This window comes from Colossoma macropomum, unplaced genomic scaffold (assembly GCF_904425465.1).
Source record: "Colossoma macropomum unplaced genomic scaffold, Colossoma_macropomum, whole genome shotgun sequence".
Lineage (NCBI taxonomy): Eukaryota > Metazoa > Chordata > Actinopteri > Characiformes > Serrasalmidae > Colossoma > Colossoma macropomum.
In genome coordinates this window covers 37655008-37677262 of record NW_023494802.1, presented here as the reverse complement: position 1 = coordinate 37677262, position 22255 = coordinate 37655008, and the positions used below count along the sequence as shown (strand labels likewise).

Below are 22255 nucleotides of genomic sequence, written 5' to 3'. Positions count from 1 at the left end.
GTCAAATCCATCTTGGCCAAGTGAGATACAACCAGCTTGCAGGCCCGGTCCCCCTTTTTATGAGCTTTCCAAATGTAAATGAAGGGTGTTAAGATGTGCACACAATTATCTGCACTGGAGCTGATGTATCAAGGCCATGAGGTGATGCCACACCTTGAAACATGTAGATTTTACTTCAGAGATTAATTTTAGAGATGAGAGATGTTGGGAGTTTTTATTTGGTTCTGCCATTGAGTCTGACTGTCTATTCAAGCCTTTGTGCCAGTGGTCTGTACAAGCTAAGGGGAAAGTTTTTTTCTTAACAAAATAAGTGGTCTGAACTTAGTCAAGTGGTGGGGCTTTGGCTCAGTGCTTTCAAAAGTTCTCAGTAAAATACCAGCTTGCCAACTTTTTTCCACTGGACATGGCAAGAGTTCATAGGTTTTGTAGATCTTCTTCTAAATTCATTGTAGTGGCTAGATAGTGGGTAACACTGTACATTAAGGGTCACAAATTAATTGATATCTAAGACATTCTGTTGTTTTGATCCTTGCTGCTTGGTAGGAATCACTAAGACCCATCAGACATCATTTCCAGAAGCTACCTGAAACCATGAGATGATGTTTATATTCTTTTGGGTATTGGATATAAGTTTACATTTCCTGCTGGTTCAGCATTCAATATTTAAGACCAATTCTTCTTTCCAGAAATGATTATCAAGAGAAAAGAACAAAGGAAAGAAATATAATAATGGCAATTAAAATTATATTGGAGATCATATGTTCCTGGCATTCTGGTTTCTGGCCATTATACATTAGAATTAATTATCTAAACTTTCTATGGCATTCTTCTTAGTGATGTTGCTCCAGGCTGTAGGAATCTCTCCTTTTCCTTTAAAAGTTTTGCCGTAGTGCTTCTCCAGGTCTTTCTGAAATCGACACACAAACCATTTCCAGTAGGCCTGTTCTGAAGCGTCAGGCGTGATGCTCCAACAAGCATATTCTGGTCCAGCTTCCCAGTACTTCCTGTAAGGGACACGCTTTTCATCTGGTAGGACTATTTGAGCATCACTCACTACTGAACTGGTGCAGGTATCTACAGACAGATTCTCTGTCTTATACCACTTCCACCCATTGACTCCTTCAGGCCTGTGGAAAGGAACACTGTGCTTCCCATCATGTCCTTCTATGGTGTTTGTACAAATAGCTGCACAGAAGGGACACTGAACCCAACACCCACACAACTGGTGTTTCAGAATATCTTCTGGACTCTGTCTGAACATGTCCATCCTGACTGAAGTTTTGTGGGTAAAGCGGCTGGTCGTCTCATTAAAAACACTCTGGAGGGTTTTATTCATCACTTGACCAAAAAAGTCCGTGTCATTGATTTCTTGGTAATGAGCTCCTTCAACATCATTCACAGTAAATATCACCTCACCTTCGAGTTCCAATGAAAACCTCTTTAGCCACTCATTCACATCTTTTTTGTATTTAGTTTCCTGTGTGGCCTTCTGGATGGCTATGGAAACACTGGACTGCTTCATGTTTGCAGCATTCCTTAGAATTTCCAGTATTCTGGGGTTTCTCCCTTCCAGCATTTGCTCTTTAAATTTTGTTTCTATAAAATCTGAAAAGTGTATCTTAGGATTCTTGATGTAGGTGATGAATCGCTCAAAGCTTTCAGCTTCTGCCAAATCCTGCAGGATGTGTTTCTCCAGGTTTGACCTGTTTCCACTGAATGCTGGGAAATTTGCCCTCATTTCTCCAGCTGCATCAATGGCAGTTTGATCATAGACAGATTGCAGGATAGATGACTTGAGTTTGTTACAGACAAAGTCTGCAAATACAGCAGTGGCTGTTGCTCCTCCACATTGCTTCTTAAACATTGAGAAAAAATCTCCTTTCTTATTTCCCAGGTAAATCACAGGATCATTAGCCTCTCTGAAGACCTTGTGAAGATCAGTGAACTTTCTTACTGCAATGTCACAGACAAACAGAGACAGATCCACTGTGAATTCATTCTTCAGTGTGAATTTCTCAGCTTTAAACTCTGCCACTCTCTTCTTCACACAGTTCACAATCTCCTGTGTGTAAGCGTCACTGTAGCCTGTTCTGTCCACTGGTTTAGTTCTAATGATCTCCTCAGCTTCTCTCACTGTCTGCTGCACTAGCTTTCTGATTGAGTCATGATCTTTGGTGTCCAAACTATGAGATGAAAAGCCAAACATGCCTTTCTTCACTGTTACATAGTCAGAATAATCTCTTCTGTTATAAATCCATTTGTAATGTCTACTGTCTCTGTTGAAATAAATGGTGCGACGTTCAAAAGACGAACTCAATATGTTCATCACTTCCTGCTCTACGTTGACGTCTTTAATTGGAGGCGTTTCTGCCCTCAGATCTGAAAGCCATTTTCCCCACATTGAGTCAAACTCTCTCCTGAGGCTCAGCTCATTCATGGCCTTATCTTTCAGTGTAGAAGCCAAATCTTTACTCCTGTTGAACAGCTCATTCTCATACTGGGTTTTCTTCTCATCTAGCTTTTTACATGCTTTCTTTAATTTAAGAAGTTCATTAATTTTTCTTGCAGCCGCTTCAATGAGACTGTCATGTACAACTTTAATTCTCTGTTCTGTTCTTGATTTCCACTGTGAAAGGATCTCAGCATCTTTATCTTCAGTAAAGAATTTTTCCGTTTTGTTCTTTACAGCACAGAACGTACTGTTGATTTCTTCATGAATCAGTCTTTGATCAATAGCTACAACTTTTCCATTTTCAACCCAGTTGTGCAGTTTGTTCTCAATAAAAAGCATGTTTTCCCTGAGCTCCCAGGTCCAATTTCCATACATGACCTCCAATCTCCTGTATACTGATATTTCGAGAGTGTTCTTGAAGCTGAACACAAAGTCTTCATTCAGCACTGCAGTCCACAGGTCTTTAATACGGACTTTGAGCTCTGAGAGTTTTAGACATTTCTTTCCTGCTGCAGCTTTGAGAATAGCCTGTTTGAGATTTTCAATATTTTCACTGTAACGTGGGTTTAGGGGAGCCATGGGGGGGTTTCCCTCCCACAGCTGGGCAAAGTAATGCACATCTGTCTGTATGTTGAATTTGATCACATCAGTAAAATACTCTGCACTGCACACTTCTTGAGTTGCAGCCAAATGAGTCATTTCATCCAATTGTTTCTGCAGTTGACTTCTTCCCTCCATGTTCTTCTCTCCAGCACTGATATCTGCAACATTCTGGTGAACAAACATGCAGCTGGGAGTCAGTTTTACTTTCTTCATTCTTAGAAATGCCTGAACTACGATTTGAATGATGTCCTTCATTTCTGCTGGATTTTCCCCAAAGATGTTGATCAGGGTCAGATCTGCAAGACCAGTGACGAAAGTGGCCAGTTCGTTGTCATGAGGGAGTGTTGACTGCTTGCTCACCAGTTGTAAAGACTGAAGCCCTTCTGTGTCGACCACAAGCAGGAAGTCAAAGTTCAGCTGTTCTTTAACCTCTTCTTTCACTCTGATCAGCTGCATGAAAGCTCCTCTTGTGCACCTGCCAGCACTCACAGCAAACTGCAGCCCAAACATGGCGTTCAGCATGGTGGACTTTCCTGAGCTCTGCAGACCCAGAACAGACAGCACAAACACTCTCTGGTCTCCCAGTCTCTCAGTGACCTTGTCCAGAACAGACTGTATCCAGGTCAAGGGGACATGAGCAGCATCTCCATCCATCAGCTCCAGTGGATGTCCAGAGATCAGGAGGTCTGCAGCCACAACAGGGAGAGTAGAAACCTCTGCTGTCATTTTGTCAGGACATTCAGCCCAGGCCTCATAAATCTGAGCCATTTCTCTCACTATGTGCTCCAGACCAAACGTCACTGCATCCACCTTCTCTGATAATTTTATAAGTTCTTCCTGCTTTTTCCTGAAATCATCAGTTATTTTTCGTTTTTGTTTCAAAAGTTGCAGGTCTGCCAACTGTTTGTAATATTGCTGAGTAACTTCTGAAAGCTTCTCTAAAAATGAGACGTCTAGGTAGACTCCAAGCCATCTCACAAAGTACATTTTCTTTGAAATATGTTTGGAGGTTAAATTTTTACAAACAGCTTTCATTAAGTCAAGCGAAGTCTTCCTTTGTTGATTCCGTATTGATTTCATGTGCTCCTGTATTTTGCTCTTGGTCTGTTCAACATCTCCATACAAGCGATATTGTTCTTTGTTCTTATTACTCCACTCCTGCCACAGTTTCCCCTGACAGGGCAGGAACTTGGCCTTGATTTGGGAGATGTCTTCTCTTTTCAGCAGCTTTATGACCTCCAGTGCTCCAGTCTTTCCTGCCTGGCATTCCTGACTGTCTTCATCAACTCTGAACCCAAAACTTTTAGCCAGTTCTCTGTTTGCCTCAAGACTGAAAGTGTGAGCTGAATTATATTTCTGCAAACAGGTACTGATCACTGATATCAGTTCTTCATGTAATTCTGCCTGGTTTCTGTCTCTGAGTCCTATTTTATATTTTATGTTGTCTCCACTTCCCATTGTATTTGTACCTTTCTGTTCACTCATAAGGCAGATCAAAGGCTTTGACAAATTATGGAGCTTCTGTACCATCTCTCTGTCTTTGTCATTATGGTTCTTTATATTTTCCATCAAGACAACATTGACTGTAGCTTGTTCACTCAGAAAGTCAGTTTGTGCTCTGTTCTTTACAGCATCACCATGAAGATTGCAGAATGCAATGCATTCACTAAAAAGGTCATCAGTGTTTCCTGCAGGACAGTACCAGGCAATCTCTACCAGCCCCTCCATGAACTGGTGGTTCTTGATGCTGCCTGGGCTGTCTCTGTGGAAGAAGGTGTCGTGCTTTGGGTTAATCACAGAATTCAGCAGCTGGGATTTGGAAGTGGAAACAGAGCCCAGCCTGCAGAAAAACACCATTGGAGCTTTAATCTGACAGACTGGCAATGATGTGCTGAGACCACCAACTGACTTCCAGGTCTTCTTGATCTGCCGAAAGGTCCAGAGAGGGAGTTCAATGTCTGCAGATGTAGGACTGGGCACCAGCAGTGGCAGAGCGTACTGGCAGGAGGAGAGCTTAGTCACCATGTTCTGCCTCAGGAAACTGTCTGCACAGTGGAAAACTGCCATCTGGACGTCCATTGGGTGAATCTGAGTATTTCCATCTTCACTATCAGTATACTCACACTCATCATTCAAAAAAGCATAAAAATCTTTGTTTTCAGCAGATCTTTTCCCTGTTTTACTGGTGACACATTCATTAAGAATGGTTAAGGATCTGGCTCTGTAATCAAGTGTCAGCAATTTATGTAGATACACAAAAGCCAAGTCCTTCTCTTTCAGCGGCTTCTTTTCTGACTGGGGCTCTTCTTTCTGAAATGAAGTCCTGTTTATATTGAAGGCATCTGCAGTTGTCAGTTTACTGGGATAGAAATGACTTAAATTCAGCCTGTAGATGAGGTCTGGAATTTTGATACTTGAATCTTTCTTTTGTGTCCCATCTGCTGACTTCATACCTACACCATCCTATGAAAAAGAATTAAGAATTACGTTGCAACCATGACACAATTTATGCCTGATAATAACTACATTGGATTGTAATATGGCATCACAACACAACACAAAATGCTTTCATGTTTTTCTCCACTATATTCATCAGAACAGATGTGAATTATGAGGCAAATGTTGAGAAGCAGAATTATTTCCTTTGCCATTTATACAATTTTATTCTTTTTAACTTCTTGTATGGAAAATGCAACCTAAGAGAAGTTAACATACACATACACTAATAGAACTTAGTGTGTGATTCAATGAAAACATTATCAAATTCAGTGAGAGATTCAGGGTCAGTCAGTGAATGTGATGCACCAAAGGACCACTGGAACATTCAGGCTTTCTGGTATGTTTAGAAACAATCACATAGTCACCTTGAAGAACAATTAATTGAACTACAAAACAACAGATCTCGCAGCTGAGGAAAAAAAAAATAAAGCTCAAGACATTCCAGTCATTTTGTCAACATTTTGTCCTATAACAGCCTGAATATGACTGAATGTTATGGGTCTTGTTATAAACTAAAGGAGAAAGGAGGAAATGAGGATGGACATTTACTGTAAAATAGAAATGTGTCAGGGCATTAGTTTATCATTTAGGATGGCAAATTATAGACCAACTCATAGTTAGGGAAAATAAATAGGAATAAGCAGCTCTGTTTTTATAGCACACACACATACATAAAATAAATCTTTAAAAGCCCTGCTACCAGAGCCCCTTTCTAAAGCTTTCTCAAGGCCTACTAGAGGCCATTGCACTGGTGGAATGGAAATCAATATTTCCATTAATATTCAAATAAAAATTAAATTAGAATATAATTAAAATGTATTTTCAAATATTTTAATAAAAATTCAAGGCTGAACTGAGGCTTCTCCAAAAAAGGCAGTTGTGTTTAATGGCTTCTGTGGGAAAGGGTTAAGAAGCTCCCCTAATATTTGTTGTAATAAAGTGTCATTTAACTCTTAAATAACATATAATTTATGTGTGAAATTATTTCTGTCCTTTAAATTGCTTATAAAAGCTGTGTTATTAACCAAGGAACTGCAATAAAAGTACTATATTTTAAAATGAAAGATTCCACTTCATTGTGACCCTGACAAAAGAATATAACAGTAATATAGAAATACTTGAAATGTCTCTTTAATCAATTAATCGAGCGGCTATTGTGATTCAGTTAATTTTACAATATGATGTATATTAATTTAATGGTGTTATTATTATTCAATTTGAACCAAGCAAAAACATCAAACATTTCATTTTATGTGCAAAAAGTTTGCCTATATGTGAAGTGAATGATGACTTCATGCAAAATGATTGCCTTATTTCATTTTTTAAATTTTATTTATTTATTAAGACCACTGAAGCACATGCTCTGGATGAACTTTATGCCAAAGAACCAAGTAGTGACCTACACTGTTGATATATGGCACAGTAACCACTGTGTTATGCTCAGTGTCTAACAGTGAGATTTAACACTGGGACACACACCAAGCAGGAGATATAACAGTTTGTAAAAACATCAGTACTATGTTAGATGATTCTTTAAGTTAAAAAGGCTGCTTTGGGGCTCAGACCTGTAACTCTTTTTCTTTTTCTGTCCAGCTTTGCATCTCAACCTGCATGTGTTTTAACTAGAGGTGGGAACAGTTCACAAGTAAGTCACAAGTAACAAATTAGTCTCAAATCTTGACACTTGAGTCATGAGTCAAGTCCAAAGTCTGAAGTCCTAATCTTCAAGCTCTAAAGAAGTCAGTCTGCATTCTTGAGCTAATTCAAGGCCAATTCAACACTGAACACAAAAACTGTGGTAACAGTAATATAGGCTTTTAATGACAGCATGTTAGTAGTGTGTGGCTTTATATATTTTTTTATTATTATTTTTATTTTTTACTCTTTCAAATAAAATGCAAAATCCATGGTACACAGATAACTATAACAGACATAATGGTATGCACAAAGAGTAGTGCACTACACATGAAAAGAATTTTCATGGTACTATTTAAATTAATTAAAAATATATATATTTTACAATAATACTTTTTGATGATTTTTGGAAACTTTGGGCACATAGGATTAAAATAATAACTACCTCAGCCCTGAAGCTAGCTAAACCAACTAAAAATAACTGCTAGTTGATATTGATTTTAGATGACAACGGAAACCAAAACGATCAGCCTGAGCTGAGCAAAGTTTACAGAAAAGACAGAAAGATGATGGTGAATGTACGAAGCTGATGTTGACTTTTTATTTGCCAGCAGCTTCTTAATCAAATTTTCCATTGCACCTTAAATGGTGCAACAGTTATTTTCCTGTGTTGCTTCTGATTCAGTTCCCCCTCAAAATCACATTCCCCATCACAAATTAAGCCCTTGGGAGTACACATTCACTGAAACGAAATAATAGGCAGATACGCAACTTAGAAAATGAATGAATTTTGAATGAATGAAAGTCAAAATGTTAACTTTAGGTTAATTAAGTTATTAGAAATTCCCTTATTTGTGTTCTTCTTCAGTCTGAAGTGCATGGTCTTGTATTCTAAAAGAAGTCGTTGATGTAGGAGAGATGCTTCAGCAGACTAGATGGATATGTTCTAGCTAGGCTGTATTCTGTTTAGGAGCTGTAAGCTAAACACAGAGCTACCATATTTCTGTGTCACCTATTTCTTTCAGTTGAGTTTTTCAGTAAGCTGCATTAAGGACCATAATCCTGACACTACTGAGTTTCTTAAATAATGAGTTGGCTTAAATAATGTAATGTAAATATAAGTTTAATATATATATATGTTTCATAGATAAAAACAAATGCATAAATCACAATTTTTGGACAGTTTTCATTTTTGGGCTTAAGTTATCTGGCTAACTGAAAAAAACTGCTTTATGAAAACCCCTTTGGAGACAAAATAAACAGTGTTAGGGGGGTTATATCATATCCTGGGGGCGTCTTTTTCTCCCAAATTACATTTATACATTTATAAGTATAATACACTTGTTTAAGCATGTGATCGTATGGTCATAACTTTGAGAACACTCAACTGCATAGATCATAAAATACAGATTACAGAGAGTCTGTAAACAACAACTGGTCTATATGGTATAAACTGCATTGTAGGCATGTGCCAGTATATCAATTTACAACTGCATTATTTAAGTTTTGGGGATTTGGACCTCTGTGGTGAAAATGTGTAATTGCATGCACCATTCGGAAAAACATTTTGTAGTGTAACGTTAATAATAATAATAATAATAATAATAATAATATAATGAAGTCATTTGACATAACATTTCAAGTGTTTCTGTTTTACTGTTATTTGTTTATTGACATAATTGATGAAAACTGAAGTAGAATGAGTAGAAATCCTTTTTTAAAATACAATATATTTTTGGCCTGATTGTTATGTGAAAAAAGACAAAGGCAAATTTAGTTCAGGGAAACTAAACATGGAGAAAAGGTTAAAACTCATTAGTAGTCCATTTAAATAATAGATTTTTGAATAATCTTTTTGAAAGTCGAATACTCGTAGCTGAAACACATGCAGTTTTTTATGAACTTATAAATCACTTACCTGGCCAGCAGCCCCTGTACTTCTGTCACCTGTATCATCAGTAGATAGGAGAAAAATGCAGAAAGAAGAAAAATATAATAATTAAATTTTTACATAAAACCAATACTACACCATGAACAAGTAACTCCATATTATTCTGTAGTAAGCTGTGTAAAACTCTTTTAAAAGACTCTTTTAGTGAGAGTTCAGCAAAAACCTTATTACACAATTACCCTTACTCTAAAAATAGTTGATACTATATTATAAAGCAAATACCCGTTTTATGGAATTTCCATCTATAATTTTGCAGTGGACTTTTAAGGCTAATGTATTTAACAAATAACAGTTAGCACTGTGCAAACTCTGTGTCTAAATTATCACACTTTTCCTAAAACGGTGTGGAGTTGTTACGTAATCAGTGATAGGCTTGATTATGTGGTTTCTGATCTGCAAACATGGACAAAAGTACAGAAAAATGCTTCAAGATGGCTGCCACTGCTGTGTACAGTAATGTACTATAGTGTACATTTATCCATACAGAATTATTGAGATTATTTAAAATCTTGAACTAGTTTGAGTGTGAGTGTGTTTTTAGAAAAGGATGCAGTTTGTAAAGATGTTTCCATTACTTGCTTTGGACTCAGCTAGATGAGTATTGTATACATTTGAGTTTTAATAAAATAGTCACTTTATGGAGGTTTTAAAATGGTTATTAGTGCAACAGGTGTCACATGAAAATGTCTCCATTGTACTTTGTTTTCCCACATGTTTCTTGTTTTGTTTGTTACTTTAACACAGTCCATCAGTCTGTTGGTTTGTCCTCTAAATGTTGATGCTTCTGTCTTCTTTCGAAAACTTCCATCTTGTTGTCTTTATTGGAGTACCATCTACCACCAACAGCTAACAACAGTTCCACCAGATGGTCTGTCTTTACTAATGGCTGTTTCACTTATCCTTGTCAACAGGACTGTTGTTATTGAAGACATGGTGTCTGCTACTACACTTCTGAGCCAGCTGTTGTAGACTGTCCCCAGCACTGCTAATATATACTCTTACATCGGGGGGTCCTTGCACTAGGCAAAGATAGGCAGCTGGCTAGAGTCACATCAGCCAAGGGCCCCAATACAAATTAGATGTACTGTACATGTTTAAAAATAGCTGTTATTTGCCATCGGAATGATTATTCAATACAGCCTCACCCCAGTGGATTACTCAAAAAAACAAATCAATTACAAGCGCCTTCTCTCAAAAATCAGTAGGATTACATTACTCATTACTTTGTGGAATTTACTTCTACAGTGCTCTGCATCAAATTATCTCACTATATTGGCAGATTGCTGGGTATTTTTGGTTGGTGTACTATTCTCAGTCCAGCAGTGACTGTGTATCTATTTATCTCAAACATATCTATTTGAACTCAAGGCATTAATAGAAATAGTAAATAGGAAATAGCTAAATGTATGCAAAATCATTACATATAGGATATTTTCTGTGGGGAGGTGTCTGTCCTAACTCCTAATCTCTAATTTGTTTGCAGCTTTTTTTATCTGTTTAATTTCTTTTAAAATGATTTTGAAAGATTTACATCATTTATCATGAGTTTAATTTTTTAAGAACAGTTTCAGTCCATTGGCGGAGCCTGATTTTAGCCTCCCCACCGCATTTTAGAGCAGGAACTGGAACTGTCCCTCATGGCACATGGTGAGCCATTTAGATCTTATTGTTTTGAAAGTCTGAAATCAGTACTTAGCATTAAGAACTGTCACAACCAAAACACACTGTCTGCAATTAAATAAACTGTTTTTGTTTTAAACATCAAAGAAGATACATAAAACTACATATATTTCACTGTCTAAACAAAAGTTTGTATCTGTATTTTATTTTTTAACTGGTGTTGCCAGTTATCCTTCAAATGATGTAAAACATTCAAAAAGAATGAACAAATAGAAATGGATCAAATTACTTATTACTCATATTTTTCCCCTCCACCTGTAAAGTTACCATTTTGAGAATAGTAGACCAGCTCTGTGTAGAACATGCAATTTATATCTACTGTTGCAAACAGTACAGCTTGCAATACATTTGTAATGTTGAGCTGGACAAACAGATTTAAAGTGTTTACAAAGACTACATCACTTACCTCTATATATGTTGTTTATGTTCACTGTCACAGAGCCTTGAATATTATTTCCATCGATCACGGGAACACAGGCGGTTCCTCTTCTCTGAGCTGTAACGCTGGTCCGGTCAGGAGTGTTGCGACGTGGAGACTGAGCATCCATCTTCCATCTAAATATCAATCAGGAGGTAAATTCTGGTAGCTGAAACTCACCTCACTGCTTTCCCTCTAAACACTAGATAGGAGGTTCTCTTTGCTGCTAAAACACTTTAAACTAGTTTGGACTGGATTTGCTTGTTGGAAAGAGAGGAAATGTGGCTTTTCCTGTCTCTGAGTGGTAAACAAAGTCTATAACGTAAGAAGTATGTATGCTCTGTAGCTGTCTTGCTCCTGAGGGCCTCTCCTGTTTATAATATGAATATTTCTCTTTCTCAATGTGTGTGTGTGTGTGTGTGTGTGTGTGTGTGTGTGTGTGTGTTTAAGTATTCTTTTAGGTAATTCTCCACTTATTCTGACAAACCACATCTGACTTACACAAAATCTCTACTTAAGAGTACTATTACTGTAGTGATCATTTGCTGGAGTACAAGTAAAAGTATTAAAAAGAAAATTAGTAAATAAGAGTAAATAAGTGGCTTATCGTAACACTACATTGGTAATCAAGTTACTTTTTAACTGTGTTTTGTATTATTTAAAAAAATCCTCTACTGCAATTCAGGATAGTTTCAGTTCAATTGTTCTTTAAGAGGATCTTTACTGCTAAACATATAGAGTCTCATGTATGTGTGTGTGTTGCAGGACTCTTCCTCTCTCAAGGCTACAGTGTTCATGTACACAGGAAATGTACAGCCCCAGAGCCATTTCCTCTGGTTCAAATGCGTATGTTCTTGGCAGAAAGCCAACTGCAAAACCAGCACTGTTGTTAGTGCATTGTGTGCTGTTCCCTTTGTTAACTTGTATCACTTCTCCTCAACTGTTTATGTTGTTGTACATTAGGGTTGAGATTTTCACAGTATTTCACAGTTTCATGGTATACAATATTTCATAATTACTAAAAGCAGGATTTTACTGTAGGGTTTTGGTTGAGGTGGAGCTCTTTTAAACTATTGTGTCGCACTAATGACTGTTTTCATTATGGACTGATCTGCTGATTATGTTCTCCATTAATTGACTGATCTGTTTTTTAAAATTCTGAAAATAGGGAGAAATGCCATCACAAGTGCTGTAACCAATTATCAAAATAGTTGCCATGTTACTGTGGAGGGGTCACGGAGCAGCCAGACTGATCCTGTATATATCTTTAACACACACACACACGTTTGTCTTGCTATACATATAAGGACGTCCATAGGTTTCTATTGATTTTTGTGTTACTGTAGCTAAATAATACTACACCTAAAACCTAATCCTAACCTTAACCTCAGTATCCGAAAGGCAATTTTTCTACTCTTTTAGTTTTCAACTAAAAAAAGTAATTGTGGTGAAAACAACACATGCTCAAGTGAGGACCAGCAAAATGTCTTCATTTTTCACATAGGGTCCTCACAAGTATAGCACTACAAGAACACACACACACACCCACTCACGTCAGCCCTCCGAGCTGTGTGTTTTCTTTATGGGGTCAGATCGGGGACAGTATGCGCCTGCATGTCAGAGATTAAGAACGGCAGATGCGTTGCCTGGCTATATTTTAAACAGACCTAAACTTTCATCCCTCTTCTCAATAGAGGAAAGAGAGACAGAAAGAGAGCAATTGTGGGTGAAGGGTCATGCAAGAGATAATGGGAGAGCATGCAGCATGTTAGAGAAAGAGAGAGATAGAGAAAGAGACAGAGAGAGAGAGAGAGAGATAAAGACAGAAAGTGCACATGAAGAAAAAGTGTGCGTAATTTGACTGCAAAGGAATAAAGAGTGAAATGTCTGTAAATGAAAAGGCAAAGGCAAATCAACTACAGGGAATAAACTCACACTTATGAAAGTAAGTAAGCTGTTTTTAAAATGTCAGATTAACTGAACACTAAATAGGAAGTTAACAGAACTGGTAGCATATTGCTGACTCATTACTTAGGCAACCGACAGGTGGGTTGACTTTTTAACCCACAGATCAGTTTTTACAATGTACATAAAATCACTCACTTGACAGCCTGCACTTGAAAAAGTTTACAAGGTATTGTAGAGCTTTGCAAACCTCTAACAGTGTTTGTCAGGACACAAAATGAGCAAGACATAATGCTGTGTTTTATTGTGACCTTTTATATTTAAAATATTGTTTCTTTTTTTATTGTATGCATTAAGTGCCCAGCAAATGCCCCTGCTAAACGGACAGACAATGCAGTTTTAGCCAGGAGCCGGGATGTGGAAAATTATTTAGATAGCGCATTTTATTTTATTTAAACGTTTCACACTGATTTGATTAGGCGTTGGAGGGGGAAAGGAGTCAGCCTAGCTTCCAACTTCCACTCCAACCCAGATAGTAGAGAGCTTTGGTGATGAGAAATGAGCAGATTCCAACTAGTTAATAAACTACTTGACTGTATAAAGCAGGTCTCGTGGCTTTGCCTGTAGGCTACATTCATACATGAAGTAAAAGTAGTACAAAGCCTCGTAATGGCGTTTCTTCCAGTACAGCACAAATTTTATCTCTCTACTGCACAGCAGAGCTATGCTTCAATGTACATTGCTAGGGTGCATCTTAAAGAGACAGTACACCTCTTACTGGCCATTACAGCAGGTGAGATTCTTCGTTTAGTTGCATTGTTTTCAATACTGATAATAAGCAAATGTACCTAGTATGTTAACCAGTATACTGATATATTTTCAGTATACTGTGCAATCGGTATACCACTGCAACCCTATTGTACATATTGTTATTGTGGCTAAAAACAATATATTAAATAAACTACACATGATATGAATGATATTTTAGACTTAAATGAATTTTGCTGTATGTTTTTGTTCTTAAAGTGTGTTTTGGAACTAAAAAAGTGTTCTTTATAGACACATTTTTTTGGAAAATGGTTTGAAACTGCTTAACAAGGTTGGAGAACACTTGTTGAGGATTCTTGGTCCACACCATGCAGAACATTTTCAGTTCCTTAATTTTCTTGCATCTTTGCTTGTTGATGGCCCTCTTCAAAACACAGGTTTTCAATCAGGTTCAAATCTAGATACTATTAGTGGATTTTGACATTTGAAAACTCCAAGAAAAGTGTTACATGCCCCTACCAGAGATATTAGCCTGTCACCAAGTCTAAGGGTGCAGAGAGATAACGTGTTGGCACAGCTGTGAATAAGTAATAATAAAGTAAATAATTAAACAGGGTGAGCTGGGAAAAGCTTATCTGGTAGATGCTGTGTTTGCTTTATTGATTGACTTCAAACAGCATTTGAAATAAGTGTCCAAAACTTTAATCTTCCCCCCAATTCCCTTCGAAAAGTATGTTTAGTATATCTACTCAAGGCATAAGCAGCGTTCACGTAAATTAAAATTATTTTTACAGTAGGCATTTACGTTAGCTTTTTTTTACATTAGCTGTTTCATTCATGTAATATTTATTAAACATTAAATCACTGTTATATACTGATCTATCTGTTAATACACTGATTTGAATTTGAAACTGAGCTGTGTGTGTTACTGTCAAAAGTCAGCTTTTACATGAATGAATAATATGTGAAGGTCAGTATTCTTAGCCAACACAAAAAAAACATAAAATAGATGTCTCTTTGGGGTTCTTTACTCCAGCATAAATGTCTTCAAAAATGAGAAATTAAAACAGAATTTGTTTTCCGTTTGATTTCCAAGAGTATCTTTCGACACTGTTCTTAGAGAACAATAAACACTAACTCAGTCTGACACAAGCTCAGTCTCAGCTCTGTGCTGTGAATATGAAATGTTTTTAAAGACAAAGAAATTTTAATCATATAAAAATATGGTAGTGGCTACTATTCAAATAAGAACAAAACAAGAAATACACTTAGCCAACTTTCACAATCGTTCCCAATGAGGAAATACACAAGTGCAGTGAACTAGAATTTCCTTAGTCTGTGTGGCTGCTCACATGGGGTGTCCACTCACAATATAAAATGTTCTCCAAGAGACCATTTTTACAACACCACAAACAATTAAACACTTACATTTAACAAAATAAGGTTTATGAACCCATTTTACATTACAGCTGTCACTTTCAATACAAATTTATCAACACTTTACTGTGCATTTAACTCACCCAGGCATGCTGTATGAAAATCACCAGACTGCTGAACAATCCAATGTAATCCGATATAAATACAACACAATCTATAACTTAAACATGAGAAATATTCATCTATAGGTGTCGATGAAGATTTATTGGCAAAAATGCCAAAGTAACACACAACATTTCTGCAGATGCTCCTACTGCCATTAAGTGCACATGCATGACTAACTGTGCAGGCGGCTGGGGGGAGGGAAGGACCCTTAAAGCAACAGACCCTTGGCAGCAATGCTCAACACTGGGCTCCAAATGTGTTAATTCATTGAGTTACAATGTGTACAATGTACAATTTATGTTTTCTTTCATAAGTCAAGCAAACAAAAAATAATGAAATATTCAACACTGTAGTTTTGATTTTAATGCTTCGTTAAAAATAGAATGAAAAATGAAATCATGTAAAAAGTATCTAGAATTTCTGGATCCAGAGTATCCAGTATGTCTGAATTTTAGTCAGTAATATGTGACTTATACAGTCATATGCAAAAGTTTGAACACCTCTGGCCAAATTACATATGTTGTTGAGATATATATATATATATATATATATCTTGTAAAATACACTTGTAAAAATATAAAAATGAATTATGACTTGTGGTACTTAAAATCACAAGTTTTTTAAATGGAAAAAGATCAAGTACAACAGAAATATAGGATGTGTATGATAGAATAATATGGTCCCTTTAGACTATACATTTTGTCAGTGAGTTGAACCCTTTCTAGAAAGTGATGGAGACAGGTGTCCTTCTGCATCTCCAGAAGTTATTCTTAAAAATGTGGTGAAACAATAAACAATACAAAAAACACTGTAAAGGCTTGTTACAGAAGAGAAATATGTCTAATGTAAAGCACTACTATAACATTTGTTTTACAAAAAGGCATGTAACTTGTAATTATGTGATCATAAATGTTCCCTAAAATAATGATACATTTTGAAACAATGTTGCAATAAAAGGCTGACATTTGCACTGACATGAAAGGGATAATACATGGCCGATTGCTATTTATTTATTCATTTACTGACTATGTGATATAATAAAGTTACATTTTAAGAAAACTTAGAGCCATTGCTTTCTGTAATCAACAAACAGAAGATTAAAAAAACACTAGAACATGAAAATAATAGCTGAAGTTCTTTGTTACTCTTTACTAGAGTTCTTGCTATGGCCACTAGATGATGCTATTGCATTACATAACAATGGAACGTGAATACAGAATAATTAATATGAGGAAAAAAGTAGTCATTTACAGTATTTACCATACCCTGTAAATTCTTAAATGGTACAACAGTGCAAGAATATGGATTTTTCATAGTCTCTCTATGAAACTGTACATTATTCATATGACAGACCTTCTATATAGCAAAACTTTATGTGAATTACACCTGCTAAGCAAAGCCAGTCATAATGTCTAGGGCTATGATTTTTGTTTCAGTGCAAGAGGTCCCAGGTTCAAATCCTGAATAAGCACCCAAATTCGGTTATGACCCTGTCTGTGGTTGGGCCACAACAGAATGAGTAAAATAGTGGATATGCAATGTTTATCGCTAATGGTATGTGAAATGGGACAATGAAAAAGACAAAACAGATGAAGTATGGGATGAATAAGAAAGAAGTATGTTGTAAGAAGTATGTTCTTAATAAAGACAAACACCAGGTTGGCCAGTGTCAAACAAACAAACTAGTCCCACCCAACCCCCCCACATTCTACCTAAAATAGCCCAAAGAAAAGGATGCTTAAAAAGGATGCTTGCATGCTTAAAAATGGCCATAGAGGTAACAGACATACAACTTATTTCGTCTTGCCATGTTGTGCACTGTCTGGATAATCATAATAAAATACTGATGAAAATATTTCCAAACCTTATGAGAATTCATACTATCATGAAACAGCAAAGCAGTGTTATGTGCGTGTTAGTTACAGATATAGATAAGGAACATGAAGGACACTGTGACTGTCATATCTACAGTGTTGATCTCTAGAGTCAATCTACATTTCCACTGGTTTTGAGAGTGTTGTTTTTATCAGAAGCCTTGAAAGGAGGAGGAGAAGCACCTTCTGTTCCATTAAACTATGTAGGGCTGTCTTCAAATGTGAGGAGTTTGATAGATTTACTATGTAAGGTGCAGTCACTGGTATACAGGAAAAAATGCAATTCCCTGTGCTGCATCTGTGCTCACTGATTTGACCAATAAGGGACCAAATGTATGTGACAACGTCTTGAATCCATAAGACAGCATCCTGTCCTCATAAGCCTCCAATGTGTGAGGCTCATACCAGGTTAAGTGCAGGTCGTATTCAGATGCTGGAAAACATAAAATAAGACAGACATGAACACACTTCTCACAGTCACAGTCAGACACAACATGCAAACTTTATTAACAACCACCCCTTGGTGCCCCCATGGTTGAAAAAGCCTCAATAAAGCGCCTTATAGGCTGCCCTTCACATGGAAAAAACTGCCCTCTAAGGTGCCCCTTTGTACAATCAATTATGATGATGTACCCTGTAGCGCAAAAACATATGATGACTTCTCTTAATGAGTGCCCTTCTAGTGGAGAAAATGTGATGCAGTGCCCAATAAGGTGCACTTGCAATGGTCTAAATGACATTCCCTATGGGTACCCTTCTAATGGAAAAGGGTGCCATTACAAAGTGCCCTCTTTGCTGCCCCTACATGACAGTGTCCCAAAAAGTGGCCTTTTCAGTAGAGATGTGACATGGTGCTGTAAAGGGTGTCCCTACATGAGTGAGAATGTGGGAAGTTTCCTAATGGATGCCACATCCATTCTAGAATGTTCAGATGTCAGAGCTCTCTGTTCAGAATGTTCAGTCTGAGCTGTAATCCTGACATCCTACCACAGTGTCTAACATAAGTAAAATAGTAAACCTTCTGTGAGTTTTACCAATGATGCGTTACTAAACACTAATGTATGTACACCGCAAGTGCTTTTAAAACTGTTTGACCTTTTTTGGCCAAGATGCCTATCTAAGGAGCCAGCTAACTAAACAAGTACCTTGCTTAGCTGATTCTGCACTAACCTGTGGACTCAATTTGGAAATCAAGCAGAAGTGTAAAAATTCAAGCTACCATTTGTACTTGGATGATCTTTGAAATGGTTTTCATGGTTTGTGAAATGGAACATAGGCTGGACATAAAAGCCAAGTATGTCAGTGACTCACTCTAGCTTCTCCAGTTTATTGTGTGGATCCTCCAGTAGAGCAGAGAGCAGCTCCACTCCTGACTCTCCTGGTTTACTGCAGTTCAGATTCAGCTCTCTGAGGTGACAGGGGTTTGATTTCAGAGCTGAAGCCAAAGCAGCACAGCCTTCCTCCCTAATAAAGCATTTATACAGCCTGCAGAGAGAAGTCCTCACATTTACTTTTCAACATACACATGCACAAACGTAACGTACAAACTGAAATAAAGGGTATCCCACAAACTGCTCAAAAGTTGTCACACACAAACACAACAAAATTGTATATCACAACACAAACAAAACTGCCAAAAAAACTGTTACATTTATATGTCCTTTTATATTCACATACACATCAGAATTGTGTGGCAGACATGTAGAAGATGAATGTCTGTCTGTGGGTGGATGTATGTGCAAAGGAAACTCACAAATAAAAAGAAAATGATCTCACTTCAGTAATAGAAGTCACCATCATCATAGACATCATAGTCAATCTTTACGCATTGTGCATGTTCTACACATATCTCACCCTAGTATCTCCAGTTTACAGTTTTGGTGCTTCAGTCCAGCACAGAGCAGCTTCACTCCTGAATCCTGCAGATTATTGTTACCCAGGTCCAGTTCTCTCAGATTTGAGGAGTTTGAACTGAGAGCTGATGCTAGTGTGGCACAGCTTTTCTCTGTGAGGTTACACTCACGCAGGCTGGGAGAGAAATAATGATACATTATTTGACAAACATATATACAAGAACAAAATCATAGGCAGATGAGTAGGCAAAACTACGTTATGAATTAAACAAATTAAACTTGTGTAACAGACAAAACATGTTTATTCTTATTATTTTATTTATTTTATTCCTGGACTTTTAGAGATTTACATTGAGTTTCATAGAGGGCAGGGGGTACAGAAGAAAAAAAAACAGAAATAAGCTGGTAGGAACAAACCTACAGTTTGGTTGCCAGTCTTCTGTTGCTGTCTTTCCCTTTTCAAAGAACCTAACTGTTTACCTTCTTGATTTGAGCGTCTTTCAGTGTGCAGTATTCCAGCACATTCCATGATGTTTTCTTAAAAAGTGTGTACCGAATATGTGATGTTAGCAGTACTACTTTGTTAGCATTCATTGGCTGTTTGGATGATGTGCCCACTAGACATGTGTTGGTATAAAAAAAACATGATTACCCAACTTTTTATTGCAGTGTAAAGTATTATAATGATATTGCCTTAAAAAACAAATAAATGCATTTTACTGGTGTATTATTATTATACACTATTATATAGAACTATTTCTGGTCAAGCTGAAGCTGAAAACTGTGCCATGGTGAAACTGCAACTTGTTTGAATGGAAGTGATGGTATTTTAGAGCCTCCATGATAATGTTACCAAGTGGGTTTGATATTGTGGCATATTGAATTACCAAATATTGGCACATGTGTAGTGCCCACACAGAAAGATTTTCCTTTTTTGGTTTTCATTGAATTTCCAGGAAAACCAAAATCAAACACAGGAGTCATAAATAGTAATGATAGAAGCAATTGGACATAATAGATTGTCTTTGTAAATCCCTTGATTACTGTCTACATTTTGATTTTGTTATTACAATATCATTTCATGCCTCCTAATTTTTTCACAATGAACTACTCTTTATAGATTATTACACGTCGTTTATATACATAGTTTGTCTCTATAATTTATTAGCTCTATATAATGATATGTGGCACATTAGAGTTGACAGGTTTTCCTGCCAAATTAGATAGTTTGAAGATCCAGTCATGGCTGAAATTTACCAAGTTGAGGTGAGTTTTTTCTAGACTGCTTACAAAAAATGACCAGTTGTCAAAAGGTTAACATGCAGGCTATAGAAAGTAAAAAATAATGTTGAATGTTAATTAACATTTAATAGATTCAAGAGTTTTATTGTCATATGCACAGCAGAAATAGGCAGTTATACTGTATAATGAAATTCTTACTTTGCTGTTCCTCCATTCACCAATATAATCTTAATATGATCTTAGAAAAAAATAGAAAAAAAGAAATATAAGAATAACACTAAAAACAATAGCAAAAAGTAAAAAGTAATTTTTTTATTTGCAAAGTTGAAAGAAAAATTAAAGTTACATTAAAGTTACATGTGTGTATGTACAATAACTGTCAACTTAAGGACAAATAGGGAGACAGAGTTAGGCTACTGTTAAAAGAGAGAGGGAAAGGAAATGAATGCCTTCTTGATGTCACATCAGTGGTTTGTTATTTTACATCCATGTTCTGCTGATTCAAAATATAAATTCTAAAATTCTCTGTACTGTTCTGTAACAATTGCTGATGTGTTCACTTTGATATGAATTAGTGGACTAAGCATTTGTTAAAAAATGAGTACTATTTTTAAATTGTATGTGTATGTGACAGAGAAAGAGTTCTACATCAACAGTGGGAAAGCAGTGATCTCACCTAAGTTTCTCTAGTTTACAATGTAGATTCCCCAGTCCAACAGAGAGCAGCTCTAGTCCTGAATCCTGCAGTTTATTGTGACTCAGGTCCAGTTCTCTCAGAGTTGAGTAGTTTGAACTGAGGGCTGAAGCCAGAACTGCACAGTTTTCCTCTGTAATATTACACCAACGCAGACTTAGGCAGTGAGGCAGAGAGAGGAGAAGAAACAGCAGCAGACAAGGAATTCAAACACTCACACTAATAAACAACCAAAATGTAATAAATTTTAAGTATAGAAAAGGTACACATGTGAGCAACAATCAGTTCTGTGTCTTAAAGGTTTCACATTGTTTTTTATGTATGTCTGTAATATTTTGTGTGTGTGTGTGTGTGTGTGTAAAGACAATGTAAGACAGTAACTCACTGTAGTTTCTCCAGCCTATATTGTGGATCCTTTAGTAGTTCAGACAGCAGGTTCACTCCTGAGTCTCCTAGTTTTTTGTAGCTCAGATTCAGCTCTCCTGAGTGTGAAAGGTCAAATAGCCTACTAAGAAAAAATGAAAAAGTTTAGTTCTATTCACCTTAAAGTATATTAATTTATTTGTTCATATGATGAGACAGTTCTTAACTCACTGTATATTTTGTAGACCTTTCTGTTCAGCAGAGCACAGATTCACACCTGATTCTCCTGGTTTATTATAGTTCAGATTTTGCTTATTTAAGCATGATGGAGGGCTTTCTTTCACAGATGAAACTGGAGATTTAACTTCTTCCTCCCTAACACTGAAATATATCAGTATATAATAAAAAAAAACTATTTACACTTATGCTTCAGCATTTAGAAACACAAATGTAGAGAGCAAAGTTATCTTTTTATATAGTTCTGTGCAAAAACTGTAGACTATTTATCTCCTTTGTTTTTTTAAATTTCTAGTCACAATTGGAAAAACAACAGGAAACATTTAAACAGAAAAACTCAAAAACTTCCACACTGAGTACAGTAGAAAATCTATGTATTTGTCCACTCATCACCTTTGTTCACACTACTGAAACTTTTACATCCAGTCTTAAGAGTTACAGGTGTGTCATACAATAACAGGTGTGTCACACCAATAAAAGCTGTTCCTAAAGATGTCACTGACATTATGCTGCACATTATTCAAGCAACCACCCAAACA

At 36.6% G+C, this 22255-nt stretch overlaps 2 protein-coding genes across 2 annotated transcripts; both read right to left on the bottom strand.

The window, feature by feature from the left end:
- Window positions 1-395: 395 nt before the first annotated feature.
- Window positions 396-15611, bottom strand: LOC118823006 (interferon-induced very large GTPase 1-like). The gene is made up of 4 exons (XM_036592367.1): window positions 15432-15611; window positions 11227-11375; window positions 9108-9136; window positions 396-5518 (listed from the first exon to the last, which is right to left on the bottom strand). The coding sequence occupies exons 1-4, from the start codon at window positions 15437-15439 to the stop codon at window positions 800-802; spliced, it is 4905 nt and encodes a 1634-aa protein (XP_036448260.1). The 5' UTR covers window positions 15440-15611; the 3' UTR covers window positions 396-799.
- A 2124-nt stretch (window positions 15612-17735) lies between these two features.
- LOC118822919 (NACHT, LRR and PYD domains-containing protein 12-like) lies at window positions 17736-21009 on the bottom strand. Its single transcript, XM_036592248.1, has 5 exons — window positions 21003-21009; window positions 20621-20630; window positions 19182-19355; window positions 18639-18812; window positions 17736-17760 (listed from the first exon to the last, which is right to left on the bottom strand). Exons 1-5 carry the CDS (start codon window positions 21007-21009, stop codon window positions 17754-17756), a joined length of 372 nt encoding a protein of 123 aa, XP_036448141.1. The 3' UTR covers window positions 17736-17753.
- Between the last annotated feature and the right edge of the window lie 1246 nt (window positions 21010-22255).

Bases quoted from the DNA above. Each gene is read 5' to 3' on its own strand.
- LOC118822919 (XM_036592248.1), bottom strand. The intron at 18,813-19,181 runs GTGAGATATGTG...TTCTCTCTGCAG, and splicing joins TGTAAACTGGAGATACTAGG to GCTGTATAAATGCTTTATTA.
- LOC118823006 (XM_036592367.1), bottom strand. The intron at 9,137-11,226 runs GTAAGTGATGTA...CTGATGATACAG, and splicing joins CATAAACAACATATATAGAG to GTGACAGAAGTACAGGGGCT. The intron at 5,519-9,107 runs GTAAGTGATTTA...TCTTTTTCATAG, and splicing joins GTACAGGGGCTGCTGGCCAG to GATGGTGTAGGTATGAAGTC.